Here is a 20252-nt window from a genome sequence, read left to right as displayed (position 1 = left end):
AGAGCAGTAGCCTTAGCTGAAGAGTTCAGGTCCAGTGCCCAGGCCCAGAGTTCAAGCCCCATGATCAACAAAAATAAAAAAATAAATATTTTAAAAATCAACATAGAGTTGGAATTGTGGTCCTCCAATTTTGTGCTCCAATCTGTTCATGCAAAAGTAGCCAGATGGAACATTCTGAAACACAAATCTGGGTATCCCATGCACAGGTGTCTTCAGTCCAGAATAAGGTTGCATTATCTTAGTAGAGATTAGGCCTCCTCACTGGGCTCTGCCACTTCTTCAGTATCCTTCCTGCTGACACCCTCTGCCCAGCCTGTGCTTGGGAGGCAAACCCCTCCTACCCCATTTCCTTGTCCTCTTCTGCACCTATCACCCTCTCCCCAGATCCACCACATGATAGACTCCTATTGGAACTTCCCATCTTTACTTTCTGCACCTTTCTAAGTTAGGACACCTCATATATGGTTGCATGCAAATTGGTATTAAACTACTCACTTCCAGCACTCCATGCCAGGGCCATCTGCTGGCTCATGTGTCCATTTTGTCCCACAAAAGTGGAACTATGTCTTATTCAAGCATATAGACAAGCCTGTGGGAGGGAAAACCTAGAAATATAGAATCCTCGGCCAGGCATTTGGCCTAGTGGTAGACTGCTTGCCTAGCATGCATGAAGGCCTGGGTTTCAATTCTTTGGTACCAAATACGTAGAAAAAATCCGGAAGTGGTGCTATGGCTCAAGTGGTAGAGCTCTAGCATTGAGAATGCCCAAGGATAGCACTCAGGCCCTGAGTTCAAGCCCCAGGACTGGCAAAAAAAATATGGAATTCTCATCTGGCCCCCAAGAGGCTAATTATTTCTTGCCTTTCTCAGCCATTCCCTTCCTCCTGGCAAATGGTAGCAATTTTTGTGACAACTTAGCCCTTGTACTTCTTTCTTCCATTCCCAGAGGATGTGGTAGGGCATGTCCAAATGGAAGCAACAACTCTTTTGAAAACAATAACTTAGCTGGCTTACATCTATCATTGTAGCTATTCAGGAGACTGAGATCTGAGGATGGAGATTCAAAGCCATAGCTCATATCTCCAGTTAAGCACCAAAAAATCTGGAAGTAGAGCTGTGGCTCAAGTGGTAGAGTGCTAGCTTTGAGCAAAAAAGCTCAGGGATAGAATCCAGACTGAGTTCAAGGCCAAATACTGGCACCCAAACCAAGCAAACAACAACAAAAAAACCAACAAAAGAAATCCACCTCAGCACGCTACTTTATTGATTGTGCAGTTTGTTTATTTTACAAAGGAGGTTTTTGTTGTTGCTTTAGAATATAAGTTACTAGTGGTTGGAGGCGTGGTTTACTTTGTAGAAGGCCAAAGTGCCAAGCACTAAGTTCAAGCTCCAGATTTTTCTTTCTGAATATTCTATTCCATAAGAAATCACTGGGTGAAAATTAAATTCAAAAATTCCTAGATTAAGTAATCTAACTCACTATATAAATTAATACAAAAATATGTAATATAGTATATTATTATATAAATTAATTTGTGTGTGTGTGTGTGTGTGTGTGTGTGTGTGTCCCTGAACATTGTGTATGTTGGTTTTGTTCTTCCACAGTGAGAGCCAGCAGCTACAACTTCTGTACCTGGAATGCATTCTCTCAGTGCTCAGCAGCTCCTCCTCCTCTATGCACCTGCATAGGGGCTTCACAGATCTCATCTGGTGAGTCCCTATTCCTGACACTCTGCACCCCACCTGGGGAGGCAGCCTCCTGTAGCTGTTGCCTCTGGCCTCATTTCAATTACAGTACCTGTGACCTGCCAGTAGTTTCATCCATGCATAAATGTCTTAGAGGAAAATAAGTTATTGCTTTGTGTACATGCATAAACCAAACTCCACAGAGAAACGGATTATTATTATAACAAATATGCTTCATTGAATCTAAAGAGACCAGAGCTAAGAGACTTTCTGGGTTCTCAGTTCTAATAGCATAGAAACACTTCAGAAATGTATTCAGCTGCCAGAGCAGAGGGCCTGTATGTTCTCTTAGCTCCACCCTGATTGGTTCTCCAACTTGGCCAAACACTAGAATCTTTTTCACATTCAGAAATTACAGGACATGACAGATTGTGAAGGCAACCAGCTAGTTACTGACTGGCGGAGAGGAAGCGCAGTGATAGATGTCAGCATGATAAATGGGAAATAATTCTGTCACATGTGGTAAAATGAGACTTTTGTCATTTGAAATTCTGTTATTTGTAGTAAATGTCTAGCATCTTGAGCCTGTTTCTGCACAAAAGATGCTACTCTGGCTATTTTAATCAAGTGTAGCTTAAGAAATGGGAAAGTCTCCAATTGATATATCCCCACGTCAATGGAAAGACTTGGAAAACTGAGACAGAACAGAACCAAAAGGAGCAGTTAGGCGGTCTGCTCTTGCTGGCACTCCTGTGGCATTCTGGTATTTGTCCGTGGGTGGTAGTTATATTTTCATCCCCTGGCTTCTGGTGACACTTGCTCTTCCTCCTGTGTCTTTGCAGGAAAAGCCTGTGCCCTGCTCTCATCGTGATCCTGGGAAACCCCATTCATGACAAAACCATCACCTCCGCACATAGCAGTACTGCCAGCACAAGCATGGAGTCAGACGCTGCCTCTCTGGGCGTGTCTGACCATGGCCGGGGCTCCGGCTGCTCGTGCACCGCCCCAGCCCTCAGTGGGCCTGTGGCTCGCACCATTTATTACCTGGCAGCTGAGTTGGTACGGCTGGTGGGGTCAATGGACTCTATGAAGCCTGTGCTGCAGTCCCTCTATCACCGAGTGCTGCTGTATCCCCCACCCCAGCACCGTGTGGAGGCCATCAAAATCATGAAAGAGGTAAGGAGGCCTGCGGAACGCAGGGTCTTGCATGCAGTAAGCACTCAAAATGGTTGTCATCGTCCCTTGTTGGAGCTTCATAAGTACCACCGTGAGCCCAGTAAAGAAAAAAAAAAGAGTTCAAGCTGGGGTGTGTGCCTGGGTTTAGGGGACCACAGATAACAACGCTGTCAGATAATTAGCTCTGTGTTCGTTCAAATGCCATGCCATGTTCACCTACTGGATGCAGGCTGAGATTTTATTCTGCTAGTTTAAGTGTCATTTGTGCAAATGGGTATGCTTAGTTCCCTTTGCCAAAATCATACCTTGGTGACCTGATGCTCAGATTGTACATTGTCTTAAAAAAGAGTAGCTCCAATCTCTTCTTGCTAAAGATCTCTTTTCCCCATTCCCTCTTATGACACATTTCTCCCAAATCTCATAAGTGTAGCATGAGCATGAGGGTCCCGTGGCAGCGCCCTTCCCACAATCTTCCTGTGGTTTTGAGGAAAAACTCAGGTTATCTTGTATGCATTTCAAAAAGAATTTTTTGCTAAAATATTCAGTGTGTGTGTGTGTGTGTGTGTTGGCCCTGGGACTTGAACTCAAGGTCTTGGTGTTGTCCTTAGCTTTTCCCTCAAAGCTGGTACTTTCCTATTTGAACCACAACTTCAGGCATTTTGCTGGTCAATTGGAGAGTCTCATAGATCTATCCTAGACTTTGAACTGGAGTCCTCAGATCTCAGCTTCCTGAGTAGATAGATCGAATTGCAGGCGTGAGGCACCAGTGCTCAGCCAGCATTTTTGTATTTAGGGAACCTGTTTACAGAGGATCTATTTCCTTCGAGTACCTAACATCCCTCCCAAGTCCCCTTGTAATGAAAATCCCCTGGTTGAAGTTTTATTTCGTTTAAGCAAGAGTGACCGCACATTTCTGTAAGGGTTACTTTTTTTTAAAGAAACTAGAATGGGTATTGCGTGATGAAGCACTGAGATTATTCAGCTGACCTGGGGGCTAGGACTTCCTTCTTGAGTTTAGGTGATGGTCCCTTGGGGAACCCCTGAGGGAATGTGTATTATGCTGAACTGCCATGTACAGTGTTTAGATGACCCTTCAGCCAGTTCTGGTCACATTCACTCTCTCTGCCCTAACCCTCCACTGTGTCTCGTGCCTGGCAGGTCAGCTTCTGAAGACAGTAGGCCCCTGAGTCAGCGCAATGCATGTGCATCTGATTGTATCCCTTCTGAGATAATAATGCATCCTTTGTCATCACGCTGTAGCGGCCAAGCCCAAACAGCAGAATGTTCAGTGGGAATTGTTCTTCTTGGTAGAATTAATGAGATTTGACCGTAATAAATAATGGAGAGTTCTGACTCAACATTTCTAGAAGTGCACGAAAGACCCAAGGCTTAGCTTCTGGTTAAGGAAAATCTATTTTATACACCATAATAACCTCTTTATTTTTTCTTCTCTACCATATGGTGGGTACTTCGCGTGTGTGTGTGTGTGTGTGTGTGTGTGTGTGTGTGTGTGTGTGTGTATTTTTTAATGTTGTGAGTTTCTGTGGGAATTTTATTGTTATTTCAAGTACTGATCAAAATTCCACCCCAGGTTGGTTGGTGAGGCCAGCCATGCTTTGAAGTCAAGTGAGCCATCACCCAAATAGCAGGACCTCCACCAAGGACATCTCTCTGCCTGTGTCCCTGGTTGCTCCCGTTCAGCTTGGAGGAGTTGGGCAGAGGAAGGGCCACATATGCTCTGCAAATTCTCCTAAATTTAGGTGAAGGATTGCCCCTCTGCTGGGAGAAGTGAGAGAGGGAAGAAGAGAACCTAGCATTTTACTCTCTGGATGAGCCACAGAAGACTGAGAAAAGGGATTTTTTTTTTCCTATCTCTCCAGTAAACTAAAGCTTTAAAGATCAAACGAGTTGTATAAGATGCCAAAGGGTGGGGGGAAGGGTAAAGCCAGGTAAAATGGATTTTCTGGTTCACTGAATAAATAAAGCTTTAAAGGTCAAATGATTGGCCAGAGATGTCAATGAAAAGGAACGGTACAAAGCCAGATTTCTCACTTGTGTCTCAATTTGATGTAACAGTGTGGGTGATCTCAGCAAGACCCCTTCCTAGAACTGGTTTATTACTCATTCTCATGCTTGAGTAAAAGAACTGGGATTCAACCCCTCGCTCTGCCACCCACCAGCTAGATGATAGGACTTCAGTCAGTTAGCACTGAGTTTATAATTCTCACATCTGCCCATCCTTAAAGTACCTCAATATTTACAAGTTCACAATGTGATAAAGAAAATATTTATTACAAAGCAGTGTCAAGCACCTCAAAGTTGTCTATTTTTATTGGCTTTCAAAATTCTCCTTTGTGGCTCTGCATGCTCAGATCACTGATCTTGCACATCCTCTATTATTTATTTATCTATTTTTTTTATGCCGGTACTGGGCTTAAACTCAAGGCCTTGAATGTTTACTTGGCTTTTTCACTCAAGCTAGTACTTGAGCCACCTTTCCACTTCCAGCTTGTTGCTGGCTCATTAGAGGTAAGACTCTTACAGACTTGTTTGAGGCTGGCTTCCAGCTACCATCCTCAGATCTCAGCCTTCTGAGTAACCAGGATGTACAGACGAAAACCATCTGTGCTCGGTAGACCTTGCTGTTCTTCAAACTGCATCCCATCCTTTAGTAATGAATGGTGCATCTCAACAAACTGGTTGCCTTCATGATGATAGAGAGCAAGCTTCTTTTCTTCTCAAATGCAGCGTTGTATATCTGACATTTTGTGAATTCTTCTTGGCGGAGGTAAACCTAGAATTAGGCCATTCTTCTCAAATAGTACATGTGGCTAGTGCTACCTCATGGAACCTAGCAGATGAATTCAGCCAGGTTGCTTGGAAAAGCAGTATCTCTTCTCTATAGGATAAAACCAATCATCTAGAGAAGTTGGTTACCTAGACACAAAAATACCCAGGGTTTGTGTACACAAAGGAAAGCACTCAGTACCAGGATGTTTGTTTGACCTTTTAAAGTTTGAAAGCTTCATTTATTATTTCCCTGTTCTCATTCTTGTGTCACTCAGCCATATGTACCATGTGCCTGATAATTAAAAATGTAAGACATCGTATTTTCCAAACTACATTCTTTCCTGTTTCTGCTCCTCCCACCCCAAAAGAAAAAGGCAAGCTATGAGAACGTACGTGTTGATTATTTTCGTCTCTCCTATGTCTGGGCTTTAGAAGGAGTGTCTAGTATCCATCATGCCTGGCACACTCACTCGTGTCAGCCAGGAGAAGCCACAACTGCAAGGTCTTGACTTTCTTGTGGTGTATGTGGGTTCTTCAAAATCCTAGTCATTCTGTCCCCTGCTCCTCCAGATTCAGAAGCAATTGACAGGCACAAGATTTCATATAGAAATTGATATATTATTTAATTTATTTATTACAGGAGAATTTGGGTTAGAGAAGTGGTGGGATTCCCCAAAGAAAAGGGTTTGGAATTCCTATCTCTGTTCCAGAGCTGCAACCTGGTCGTAGAGCACAATCTCAATTTAAGCTGCAAAGAGAGAGGCGGGGAGAGAGAATAAAAGAGAGAAACAGAGACAGAGACAGAAACAGAGAGACAGAGATACAGAGAGAGAGACTTAGACCTGATTGGTTAGCTTCAAAACTATCTTTTACACTTGATATTAAAGAAATGAAATGGGGCTCATGCCTGTAATCCTAGCTACTCAGGAGGCTGAGATCTGAGAATCTCAGGGATGTGGTTCAAAGCCAGCCCAGACACTAAAATGTCTGTGAGACTCATCTCCAGTTAATCACCAGAAATCTAAAAGTGGCACTGTGCCTCAAGGGGTAGGGTGGTAGCTTTGAGCTGAAGAGCTTAGGGCAATGCCAGGCCCAGAGTTCAAGTCTCACAACCAAAAAAAAAAAAAAAGAAAAAGAAAATAAAAAAGAAAGAAAGAAAAAAGAAATGAAATGGGGAGGAAAAAGCAGAAGCATCTTCTGTTTGCTTCCCAGATAACAGAAGTGTCTATTTCTTGTAGTAAGAACAAATATAGAGAAAAAAGAGCCCCTTAAAATATTGATATTTTTGCACCCTCACCAGTACTGAGGCTTAAACTCAGGACCTTGGTACTGTCCCCTTACCTTTTTTTTTTCTTTTTAGTGCCCCAGCTGGCTTTGAACCACAGTCCTCAGCTCTCAGCCTTCTGAGTAGCTAGGATTACAGGAGTGAGCCACTGTGCTCAGCCCCTAACTTTTTTATTCAAGGCTGGTGTTCTACCACTTGACCCCCACATTTACTTCTGACTTTTTGGTAGTTGATTCGAGCTAAGAGTCTCATGGAGTTTGGTTTGGCTTGGCTTGAACTGCAGTCCTTACATCTCCACCTCCTGAGTGGCTAGGATTGCAGGCTTGAGCCACTGCCTCCTGGCTTGCGTAATATTCTGAATACACCCTTCCCTGCTTTGCCTGAAGTGAACATCAGTTCAAAACTGAGTGGTTGTAGCAATAGGATGTCTTCTCCATATAATCCACTAGCTGTTCTTTTCTTCCATCATTTCAGCCTCAGAATGTCACTTTTCAGGAAAGACTTATCCCCTGTGGAAATAAGGTTGAAACTATATAATTATGAAAGCGGTACCCATGAGCTTGTGGGAAGACAGCTAATGCAGTGCCTAGAAAGCTAATTGCAGCCTTAGCTACTTATATTGAGAAAGGAGAAAACCCTAAAAGTAACATACGAATTCTCTATCTTAGGTCATTGTACCAAGAAGCATACTAAATGCAGAGAAGTAGAAAGGAGGCCAGTAAGGAGAAAACAGGGGAGGATATGATGCCAAGCAAAGATGCAGAGGCTTGGCACCCTGAAGTTGTGAGTCTGTCAGAAACTGCAGGTTGTCCTGCTAATACAGGGAGGAAATAATGGATGGTTTTTTCCCATTTAGGTGGAGCAGGGGAATCAACTGTATTGTAAATAAATGTCTAAAAAGCTAAAGTTGCTGATTTATAGTGTCCCCTTGCAACTTTATAGGGACCCACTGTAAAAGCATGCTGTTACTAGTTTCAGAAAGGATATAATTTAGATATAATTTGCATCTAACAACAAGAGCATTGATGAAATACCATGCAGTCCTAAGAAAGAGATCCTACCATGTGCAACAACATGAATGCACCTGAGATGCAGTAAATTAAAGAGAAACTGAGCAAGAAAGATGAAAGTCCAGGAAGTGGCACTGTGGCTTAAGTGGGAGAGCAATAAAAAAGAGAGAGAGAGAGAGAGAGAGAGAGAGAGAGAGAGAGAGAGAGAGAGAGAGAGAGAGAGAGAGAGAGAGAGAGATACTTTGGAGCTGGGATCCAAGGCTGAACACTGTATATATTTGGCTCATATGTACTTTTTTGCATATAAAACTGAAGGTTATTTTATACAATGTTTTAAATAGTTTTGTTATAAATCTTTGTTTTGAATAATATTTCTTTTTAAAAATTATTCATTCATTTATTTATGTAGTCAGTTGTGGGGCTTAAACTCTGGGCCTAGGCACTGGCCCTGAGCTCTTCAGCTCAAGGCTCTGGCCCTACCCCTGCCCCACGTCCCATTTTCTAGCGATTAATTGGAGAGAAGAGTCTCATGTTCATTTCTGCCCGGCTGACTTTGAACCTCAGCCTCCTGAGTAGCTAGGATTCCAGGCGTGAACCACTGTGCCCAGCTTCATTTTATTTATATTATAATGCAAACACATGAACATTTGAAAAATAATCAAATCAGAAGCATTCTAGTTTCAGATATTTCAAATCAGGGGAGCCCAGTTTGGAGCTGTTTCTTCTTTGCCCTCATTCAGTAGAGATTATGTGGTTTTTGCCTTCACAGTTTTAAAACCTTCTATTTCTTATTACATTGACTTTTCTGTATATTTTCCCCTTTCTTTTCCTGAAGATACTTGGGAGCCCACAGCGTCTATGTGATCTTGCAGGACCTAGCTTTACGGAGCCAGAACTCAGAAAAAGATCCATTTCCAAAAGAAAATCTCACCTGGATCTTCTCAAACTGTATGAAACATTCCCCTTTAGACTGTTCTCTGCGTATCTTTTAAATCTTGTTTCTGCATTCTTGAATTTTTATGACCCTACACTAAAACGAGATGTTTGTACTTAGTCACTTATCCATAAGACATATGAATCATCTCGATTTACTATGAGCACAAGCCTTCCTACATTGCCTATTGACTTAAAACTAAACAGACAGAACAGAATGCCCAGAAGTTATTCATTAGAATTGTTTTAGGAAAGAATTGTTTTGATTTACAAGGTGATAACTATAGGGTTCTTTCACATGTCACCTTGCTGGGAGACTAAATATTAATCATAAATTGTCATGATTTTATAATATATTTTATAATAATTATAATAATTGTGTGTTTATTTGTCTTCAAAATAACGGCATTGATTTCTAGTTAGTATTCATGTCACAGAGAAAGGTCTACATTATCATTCAGCTTTGGTAACGCATTTCTATTTGAAAAAAAAAACTGAGCCTAATATAAAAATCAGATTGTTTGTAGCCTGTTGTTGAGAAAATGATGAATTCCCTTCAGGAATTTGGGGGGAATACCCAGATAAGCTGGCCAGCTTGGTTGGGAGTTGAGGAACTTGAGCATGTTTCTTTTCTTAATTTTAATTTTATTTTAATGTATAGAGGGGTTACAGTCATATTTGTCAGGTAGCAGGTGCATTATTTCTCACATATTGATACCCTTTCTCATGTTTTTGTCCCTATTTGCCTCCCCTACCCCTCCCCTGAGCATGTTTCTTTATTCCCCGGCCATTACATTTTATGAGAATTAGACAGTGTGCTTTGGATACTGTGCAGCTCACCAGATAACAGTCCTTGTTCACCGAGCTGCCTTTCTTTCCCCTCCTGTCTCTTGGGTGGCATCATCTCTGTGGAACACTACTTAGAATCATGGATGGCATGACAGAAGCATGCATCAAGGGAGGCCTCGAAGCCTGCTACGCCGCCGTATCCTGCGTCTGCACGTTGCTGGGGGCCCTGGAGGAGCTCAGCCAAGGCAAGGGCTTGAGTGACACTCAGGTACAGCTGCTGCTTCTGCGCCTGGAAGAACTGAGGGACGGGGCTGAGTCCAGCAGAGACTCCATGGAGATCAACGAGGCCGACTTCCGCTGGCAGCGACGAGTGCTGTCTTCCGAGCACACCCCATGGGAAGCAGGCAATGAGAGGAGCCCGGACATCAGCATCAGCGTCACCACAGACACGGGCCAGACCACCTTGGAGGGAGAGTTGGGGCAGACGACACCTGAGGACCACAAGAATGGCCTCAAGTCACCTGCCATCCAGGAAGGCAAGGAGACACTGAGCAAAGTGTCAGAGCCTGAGGCCATAGACCAGCCTGACGTGGTTCAGAGAAGCCACACGGTGGCTTACCCTGACATCACTAACTTCCTGTCCGTGGACTGCAGGACCAGGTCGTATGGCTCTAGGTACAGCGAGAGCAACTTCAGTGTCGATGACCAAGATCTGTCCAGGACAGAATTTGATTCCTGTGATCAGTACTCAATGGCGGCAGAGAAGGACTCCGGGAGGTCTGATGTGTCCGACATTGGCTCTGACAACTGTTCACTGGCCGATGAAGAGCAGACCCCCAGGGACTGCTTGGGTCACCGGTCCCTGAGAACAGCTGCTCTGTCTCTCAAGCTGCTAAAGAACCAGGAATCTGACCAGCACAGTGCCCGGCTGTTCGTGCAGGCTCTGGAGAGCCTCCTGCCCCGGCTCCTGGCTCTGTCCACCGTGCAAGAGGTAGACTCGGCCCTTCAGAACTTTGCCTCTACTTTTTGCTCAGGTTAGTAAAGCAGTCTTGGTGCTCTTTAAATGATTTTGCCTTCAGGGACAATTATCACCCTCCTTGTAGTTCGAAGTATTCCAAGTATATCAAGGAATCCGTATGGCATCTCCTTAAGCAAAGATGTAATTGTGGAGGTTTATTCTTGACAAGAAAGGGGCTGGGCAGCCTGGAGTGTTCTCACCAACCTGGTGGCCCTTGTGCCACAACTCAAGGAAGCTTACATATAGATACATGCCGGTATGTGCATGCATACATACCTCTTCATGGAAATAAAGAGTGCAAAGTAAAAATGACCGGTTTTCTTTTCCTACAGGTATTTTAGCTGTGCTCGCTCACGTGTATCTTCAGTAATGGTGTACCTATATGGCACTTGCTAAGGGCCCTGCACTGTTTAGAGGGTCAAATTGATTTAAAATATGTGTTAGCAAACAAAGTTTTATAATCACATATGCTCACGTACACACATGTTGGTGGGGATGGGGAGGCACTGGAGTTTGAACTCAGGGTCCTGCATTTACTAAGCAGACACGTTACCACTTGAACCTTCAGCTCTTAATGTCATATAATTTTATAAAGTTGATTCTGCTCACTCTGTTGTTAGGATATATGAGTTTTCTTGCACACAGTTGGTAGGGAATATAATTCATTGAAATTCAGTCACTGGTGGCTCATTACATAATCCTAGCTAATCAGAAGGCTGATATCTGAGGATCAGGGTTCAAAGCCATCCCCAGCAGGATTCTGATTTCCAATTAACTACCAAAAAGAGCTGAAGTGGTTAACATGGCAAAGCATAGCCTTGAGCATAAAAGTACAGATCCTGAATTTAAACTCTAGGCCTGAGGACTGGTAAACACATACACACACACACACACACACACACACACACACACACACACACACACACACACACACACACAGCTCTTTGGAAATATTTTGGCCATATCTACAAAACTTAGCATACATCTTTTAGCATACATCTTTTACTTTTAGGAATTTATCCCACAAATATACTGCATTTGAACTGATGTAAGTAATTTCATCATTTCAGGTTTCTTCAAAATCAGAACATAGATGACCCCTGACAGAGAATTAATTCTATAGATTGTAACATATGCATGCAATAATTCTATAGATTTGCAATGTACCATGCTGGGTTCTGTGCACAGTCAGAAGAAAGGATGAGGCTGCTGTGTCGGTGAAGAAATGTGTTAGATGTATTGGCAAACACAATGTTGTACTGTAGTGCCTGTGATATGGTCATCCTTATTTACAACTCTTATTTCCATAGGGCAGGGATCCTGCTGGGAAGAGTAGCATTGAGACTTAGCAGAAGCAAGACTGTTGTTCTTATCTCTTTATACTCCCCAGTATTGTGAAATCATTTAAATCAAGTATTTGATGTTGATTTAAAAAGAAACAGAGGGCTTTCATGTTGATTGTGTGCAGTCTTTCACTGGGTACCCATCAAGCAGTGATTCATCTTCTTGTTCCTGACAGTAAAGGATATCTTATTTATGGAGGGACAGGACAAAGTCTGGTACTACAAGAGTCTGGCAAACACAAATACATGAAACTCCATGGTGCCTTTATTTTGGATAACCATTCAGATGGATGCATATAAAATATCTGTCAGAGGGGTCATAGGACAATGGAATCTTTTTTTTTTTTATTAGAAGCCAGTACCGCATGATGTAGTACAGAAAGCTTGGAATTTGGGCCCAAGACCTTTGCAATATCTAACTTATGTAATCTTTGGCAGATCACTTAACATTTTCATGGCCCTTCCCTTGCTCATAAAAAATTTAGGCAGGATCAAATGAAATGATGTAGAATAGGTTGGTTGCTATAATCCTAGCTACTCAAGAGGCTAAGATCTGAGAATCTCAGTGCCAAGCCAGCCCAGGAAGATAAGTCCAAAAACCAATTAACCAGCAAAAGGCTGAAGATGGAGGCATGTCTCAAGTGGTAAAGTACCAGCTTTGAGCAAAAAAGCCGAGTATGAGGTCCTAATTTCAAACCTCAGTACCAGCACAGTGAAGGAACAATGGATAAATTGATGGATGGATGAAGGAAAGAAGAAAGGAAGAAAGGAAAATGGGAGGTAGAAAAGAAGGGAGGAAGGGAGGAAGGAAGGAAGGAAGGAAGGAAGGAAGGAAGGAAGGAAGGAAAGAGGGAGGGAGGAAGGGAGGAAAGGTAATCTGAGGCATAGGTCAAATGGTAGAATTCTTATCTAGTATGCTTGAGGTATCTAGTATGCTTGAGGTTCAATCCCTAGTACTGCAATATGATGATGATGATGATGATGGTGATGATGATGATGATGATGATGATGATGATGATGATGATGAAGAAGAAGAAGAAACACAAACCATGAGTAAGTCTATGTGGATGTGGTTTAAAAAAATAGTACCCAAATATGAGGGCTGTGAGAGAGAAGCATGAGGTTGGATTGCATTGCATTTCTTGGGAAACTATAGGAAAATTTGACCAAAAAAAAATAAACGAAGTCAGTAATTCTCCCTATTTGTACCAGGGTCCTAGAATAAAGATTCAGACACAGCAGATCCACTCCAGAGGTCACAGGCGTCTCCACTCGCTCTGGCGAGCAGCTGATTGTGTTAGCACACACATGCTTGCTATGCAGACATGGCCCACACAGTGTAGTTTCTATTGCTAGGATCAACTGATCTCCAGTTGGTGATTCTCCAAATGCCAGCCTGCCCAGACCAGTCTGCAGCCCCACAGGCCTTTCGGTTCCCTCCCTTAGGCATGATGCACTCGCCTGGCTTTGATGGGTCCAGCAGCGTGAGCTTCCAGATGCTGACGAACGCGGACAGCCTCTACACCGCGGCACACTGCGCCCTGCTCCTCAACCTAAAGCTCCTGCATGGCGACTACTACAGGAAGAGACCCACTCCGGCTCCCGGCATGATGGTGAGTGTGTGCTACTTCTGGCTGTGGGAGCAAGAGTCGGTTCCCTGAGAGGGCAATCACCATGTGTTCTGTGCCACCCTCCTCTGCGGTGACCCTGTCTGGCCAGTTCAAGAGGACAGACATAGGCAGCACGGTCCTCTGAGTGGTGGGGTGAGAGTGATGTTGGTAATTCCATGGCTGCTTCCTTGGCTGAGCAAGCCTTCCTTCCCGGATGTCTCCTGGTGTCTGTGTGGTCAGTCTGAGTCCATGGATCTGCAGAAGGGAATCAACAATCATTTGTTTGCTTAATACATTGTGAATTCCCAAGGGTGAGTGATGACATCGTAAGTCAAGTCTTTCTTGGGGGTACTTTGGGGTCCTTTGGGGAGCACGTTCCATTTCTACTCCTGTTGGGGGAGCCAGAGGAGGAGGCATCCTACAAAGGTCACTGTGATGCCCTGTGATGTTTCTAAGCTTCTCACCCACCAAGAAGAAGGGCATAAAAAGCTTCATCTTTAATCCTGCTACAGATTGTCATGGGTGACGTCTTCCTCCTCCCAGCCCCTGTTCAGGGAGGAGGGGTTTGGTGGGAAGAATGGGTTTGGGGGCCTGTCATTTGCATGTAGTCTTCCACTGTATCTGCGATGCCCTCTCCCCCCAACCCTCCACACCTCTGTCTCCAGAAAGAGTTCATGAAGCAGATGCAGAGCCACGGGGTGCTCATGGTCTTCTCGCAGGCGTGGATGGAGGAGCTTTACCACCAGGTGCTGGACAGAAACATGCTGGGCGAAGCTGGCTACTGGAGCAGCCCTGAGGACAACAGCCTTCCCCTCGTCACCATGCTGACTGGTCAGTGTCGCCGTCCAGGGCTGCAGCTTCACAGCCCCCTTTCAGAGCAGTCACAGCATTCGGAACATGCATGGACTTAGTACCACAAAGCTTCCGTGGCATTTGCTGTCCGATTCAGAGAAGCCATGACCAGAAGTGATTTCACACCTGTCAGCACCTTTATCTGTGGAGGCTCACTGTGGGCCTCTCTGAGCCTGTGCAGGCCTGGGAAGGAGCTCTCACTCGTTAATAGAGGCCCTCTATTGTTCAAGGGCTCCTGGGGTTTACCAGTCCTGTGAAACCAATTGATTTTAAGCTTGGCCTCATTCCCGTTTCCTGTTCATAGAAGAGTTCCTCCCTTCCCTTCCCAGCAGTCCTAGAATTTAAGATAATGCCAAATACTTGCCCACTCACCATCCTTGTCTGCAGAGTTCAGAGATTCTTGTTAATATCCTGTTTAATTCTTAGAAGTTGCACATGAGCCAGGCACTGGTGGCTCACAATTACAATCTGAGCTACTGGAAAAGGTGAGATCAGCATTGTGGTACAAAGCCAGTTCAAGCAAACATGAAAATTCACAAGACTCATTCTCAAATAATAGCTGGGCATGGTAGCATATTCCTATCATCCTAGATACATGGGAGATTGCGACTGGGAGTATCACTGTTCCATGCCACCCCCAGCAGAGACCCCCATGACCCTTCATCTTCCTGGGAAGAAGCTGGAGATGGCAGTACATGCCTGTCCTCTGGCTATGGCATGAAGTGAAAAATAGGCTGATCACAGTCCAGGTGTCCAAAAGTCTATGTCAGAAATTACCAGTACATGGCAGAGCACTACCCTTGAGCAAGAAGTATCCAAGGACAGTGCCCAGGCCCAGAGTTCAAGCCCCAGGACTGGCCAAAAAAATAAAAAAGAAAGAAATTACCAGTATAAAAGTATACTGGAGGCATTACTCAGTGGTAGATTGCTTACCTAGCAAGACTCTGAGTTTGAAACCCCAGTTCCACCAAAAGAAAAAGAAAAAAAGAGAATTTTCACATGAGATTACAGGAACACAATGTGCAGTGTTATTGTGGAACAGTTTTGAGCTTTTTTATTTTAATTTGGTAAAATCAAGTTCTCTTGGGTTTTCCTTTTTCTTTTCTTTGATTCATGCTTTTGCCCTGATGCCCAGGCTGGTCTTAAATTTATGATGTTCCTACCTTAGCTTCCTGAGTGCTGGGATTCTAAATGAGTATCACCCAGTCCTGGGGCTTGAACTCAGGGCCTGGGCACTATCCTTGGGCTTTCTCAAGGCTAGAGCTCTACCACTTGAGCCATGGCACCACTTCCAACTTTTTCTATGTATGTGGTACTGAGGAATTGAATCTGGGCAAGCACTCTACCACTAGGCCACACTCCTGGCTCTAGCTTTATTTTTTTATGTAATATAAGAACATATCCCACAACAGGAAAATGTTTAGAGAATGGAAGAAAAATGGACCAGCTAAATAAAACAGAATTTATTCTATTCTACTGAAAGTTATAGTGTCCTTCATACCTGATATAATGTTTGACTGCGTGTTTTGAAAAGAGGTAATTGCATTTTGTTTTGTTGTATGTGCCTATACCAAGACTTTTGAACTCAGAGACTTGTGCTCTTTTGCTCGGCTTTCTTGCTCACATCTGGCACTGTACCACTTGCAGCCTCCAGTTTGACTCTTTTCTGGTTAATGGGAGTTGACACCTCAGCCATTTCTGCTCAGCTGGTTTTAGTGCTCTGGATCTCAGCCTCCGGGGTATCTGGGATTACAGGTGGGATCCACTGGCATCCACCAACTGGAATGCGTTATTTAGGGAGACTCTGCTTTTTTCCTGGACAGATATCGATGGCTTAGAGAGCAGTGCAATCGGTGGCCAGCTGATGGCTTCAGCTTCCACAGAGTCTCCTTTTACCCAGAGCAGGAGAATGGAGGACTCCACCGTGGCAGGTATGGTCTTGCTTCAGTCTTGAGTTCATGAATGTCCATACATCGCCTGTGTTATAAGCAATCCAATTATTGTATGGTAGCAGGAATGAGTGACAGTGTTTTGTCTCAGTAGGAAAAAAAAAAAAAGATGCTTAGCACTTTCCACCATTGAATGCACCTCATGGTGTGAGTCTCTGGGAAATGAGCCCCCTCTTCTTGTTCTAGGGGTGGCATTTGCTCGCTACATCCTGGTTGGCTGCTGGAAGAACCTGATCGATACCCTGTCCACACCTTTGACCGGCCGCATGGCAGGGAGCTCCAAGGGGCTAGCCTTCATCCTGGGAGCCGAGGGCATCAAAGAGCAGAACCAGAAGGAGCGAGACAGCATCTGCATGAGCCTGGATGGGCTGCGGAAGGCAGCGAGGCTGAGCTGCGCACTAGGTAAGGCGTTGATGCTGCTCGTCCCTGCCATGGTCATTGGAAATAATGGCTAGAGAGCTGACATGGTGAAGGAGAACCATTTGTGTCTTCTACAGGAGTTGCTGCTAACTGTGCATCAGCCCTTGCCCAGATGGCAGCTGCCTCCTGTGTCCAGGAAGAGAAAGAAGAACGGGAGGGGCAAGAAACCAGCGATGCCATCACCCAAGGTAACAGCGGAAGGGGCAGACTGCACCGGATGCTTTGCACAGCATGGGTGCACACCTCCATATGCCAGCTGACACTGGTCCCCGCCCTGTGTGTGACACCATTGACATGCACCACTAGGCGTGAGACCCATGGGGCTGCAGGCTCAGGTCTGTTTTCAGTGGAGAACTTACAGAGACAGATGCTCTTCCCCGGAAGAGTGATGCCCAGGGGTAAGGAAAATCCAAATGGCTGCTAACCAGCGAGCTGGGGCCCACCTAGCTGAGCTGCTCACACCTGGGGCGTCGCCTGGCTCTGTGGTTTCCCACAGGCGTATGTTTAAAGGCCTCTCTGGTTAGAGTGGAGAAGGCTGACTGCCCCGGGTTTGGAAGGGGAAGCCAAACAGAGAACCCAGGAGAGGGAACTCGGGAAGAGCTTGCTCTAGTCAGACAACAATCTGAGCTTCGTGAACTGAGAATTAGTCAGAGGCCTGATTTTGTCATTAGGGAAGAGAGCACTTTTCTCAACAGCATGGGAGGACAGAAGGCAAGCAGCACGCAGACAAAATGCAAATTTGGCCCGAATTTAGTAGTATGATCATCAGGTATATAAAATGTCCAGCCCCAGAAGGAGTTGTCAAATTCTAGCTGAGAAAAACAATGTAGGTCAGTGTTTCTCAAACTTGAATTATATTTAGAAACCCATTGGAAATGAGCAGACTCATTCTTACAGGGCTAAGTGAAAGAAAGAGAATCACAGTGTTGCCAAAGTATTATACAGCCGTCAACTATACGATAATCCTTCCATGTAGCCAGATGGGGCCGTGCACACCTGCCATCCCAGCACTCAGGAGGAGGCAGGAAGATCTTGAGTTCAAGGTCAGCCTACGATAAGTGAGATTCTATTCTTCCTCCTCCCCCACCAAAAAAAAAAATCCTTATATTTGCACTTGTTTAAAAAATTACAAAAAAACCCAAAGTGTTCCTAAGCTTAAACAAATACATTCACAAAACAAAGGCTGCTCTTACCGTGCAAATACAGCTTGGAGCCCTTTGAAGTTAGCTTGTTGTATTTTTTTCTGTTCTAGGATATTGCTCAGTTATCCTGCCAAGTCCAGTGATTGGAAACCTTTATTCAAATGGAATCCTGTGTCATTTGGCTTTGTCTTAGCATTTTTGCATAATTGATATTCTTTCCCAGGCATGCATATGATGATGATATAGTTATTATTTGATGTAGTTATATAGTTATATAGTACTATTATGATGTAGTTATGATGATGGTGTAATTGTTATATATTATATATTTGCAGCTCACAAATATAAGTATAAACACACAGTGAGTTAAAAATACAGTACTTTTCCATTATAAAGAAGTCCCCAGGTGCTCAGAATGTACACACAGTTTTCAAGGTGGTTGTCCTCATAAAATCTAACATTAAGTTGAACACTGGTGACTCATACCTATAATCCCAGCTACATAGGAGGCTGAGATTTGAGGATCTCACTTCAAAGCCATAGTGGACAGGAAAGTCCATGAGACTCTTATCTCCAGTTACCCATCAAAAAGTCTGGAAGTAGAAGTGAGGCTAACGTGGTAGAGTAGCAACCTGGAGTGAGAAAGCTAAGGGATAGTGCCCAAGTCCTCAGTTCAAGCCCCAGCCCCAGCCCCCAAAACAAACTAACACAAAACACTACAATTAACAATCTGAGATTAAACAATCTCAGCGGAAACTTGCAGACTGTCAGGAATTGCTCTGTTCTCGATTTGAGTATGCAGGGGAGGGCACAGATGGCTGAGCTGGAGTGTGTGCATGATGCACTATCCTTACTGCTATGTCTGCCCCAAAGCCTGTGATGGGCTAGGGGCAACTGACCATCCATATCTATGGACTTCAGACTCCCAGAACTGGGGTCACCATGATGTGTGTGGCCTGTCTTCTGGATAGTTTGCATGGTGAACCATGGGACCTTGCTGAAGAGGCGCTTGCTGCTAATGAAATCTGTTGTCTCACTTTTGCCCTTGCATGCCAGCACATCCCTTCCTTTTCATCCTGCCTCTCTCCCTTTCTGTCTCTCTCAGTCGATGTGATGTTAATAAATGTCTCCCTGACACAGTGAAACTAAAAGTGGAGCAGAAACTGGAGCAGATGGGGAAGGTGCCAGGGGTGTGGCTGCACACGGCCCACGTCCTCTGCATGGACGCCATCCTCAACGTAGGCCTGGAGATGGGAAGCCATAATCCGGACTGCTGGCCACACGTGTTCAGGTGCATGATGTGACACCCCCCCCCCCCCGTAGCACCCACCCAGCTGCCTGGGGAAGCCAGGGAAGCCCCAGGTGGTGGAGAGGGCTGGCAGCCAGTGTGGAACAGATTGTAAGCATTCACTGTGTGAGTACATTCCAAGTGAGGCATCTAAAGAGAAAGGAAATGGGGGCCTATGAAACGTGTGCATGTGGAATGCATGGTCCTGAGAGATCCAAAGAAGAAAAGCTGATTTCTTTGGTGATGGAGGAAGACCGTGTAAGTTAAGTCTAAAAACTGGCCATGTGTCAGCCACTCTGCATTGCTATCATTTAAAGAAGGATTTGGGATGGTATGCGTGGTTATGTAAAGTATCTAGTTGAAAATGACTACTTTAACTAAACAAAGAAACGACAACAACAGAATAGTATGTGCGTACAACAGAGCAGCCAGAGGAACTGGAGAGGAAGCTCCCAATGACCCGCCTAGCACAACACCTGAAGGCAGAAGACAGCCATAGCCGCAGACTAGACAGGAGGCTGGTGTGGCTGTGGCTGTACGGGGTGGAGCTTTGCTCAGGAACAGTCTGGGTGCAGGTATGTGTCTGTGCTTCACCCTGCTGTGCAGCACAAGTCCAGGTCTCACACCAAGACATTTCAGGCAGATCAGCCCGGAAAAGAGAGTGGGGGCCTCAAGCCCCAGCCAAGTCTGCATTCAGTGTGATATCACCAATGCAAAGACAGCCATGGATGTCCAAGGGGTGGAAACCAATCAACTCGAGAGAAACATGGGAAAAGGACCAGGGTAAATCAGCCTAGAGTAAATGGTTCATGATAGGAGGCTGGTAAATGGCTGTTCTTCATTAATTTTGTAAGAAAAAAAAGAAAAAGAAAAGGCTTAGATGGTACCTAAATAATATATATATGATCAGAAATTTTTCATATTATAAGAGGTTGGGCATGGTAGTTGGTTCCTATAATTT

General features: G+C 44.5%; 1 protein-coding gene across 1 annotated transcript in view; it reads left to right on the top strand.

Annotated features, from left to right (window-relative positions):
- Arfgef3 (ARFGEF family member 3) overlaps nucleotides 1–20252 on the top strand; it is a 109780-nt gene that overhangs the window by 59266 nt on the left and 30262 nt on the right. Inside the window, exons 9-18 of the mRNA XM_090338053.1 lie at nucleotides 1606–1710; nucleotides 2529–2862; nucleotides 8783–8895; nucleotides 9805–10703; nucleotides 13477–13643; nucleotides 14306–14471; nucleotides 16316–16423; nucleotides 16628–16843; nucleotides 16939–17049; nucleotides 19144–19294. Of these exons, the coding sequence (XP_090194179.1) occupies nucleotides 1606–1710; nucleotides 2529–2862; nucleotides 8783–8895; nucleotides 9805–10703; nucleotides 13477–13643; nucleotides 14306–14471; nucleotides 16316–16423; nucleotides 16628–16843; nucleotides 16939–17049; nucleotides 19144–19294 (2370 nt within the window). The remainder of the gene's footprint in view (nucleotides 1–1605; nucleotides 1711–2528; nucleotides 2863–8782; nucleotides 8896–9804; nucleotides 10704–13476; nucleotides 13644–14305; nucleotides 14472–16315; nucleotides 16424–16627; nucleotides 16844–16938; nucleotides 17050–19143; nucleotides 19295–20252) is intronic.

Source organism: Megascapheus bottae, chromosome 8 (assembly GCF_031878675.1).
Source record: "Megascapheus bottae isolate mThoBot1 chromosome 8, mThoBot2.hap1, whole genome shotgun sequence".
Classification (NCBI taxonomy): Eukaryota; Metazoa; Chordata; class Mammalia; order Rodentia; family Geomyidae; genus Megascapheus; species Megascapheus bottae.
This window is presented reverse-complemented; position numbering and strand designations above follow the sequence as displayed.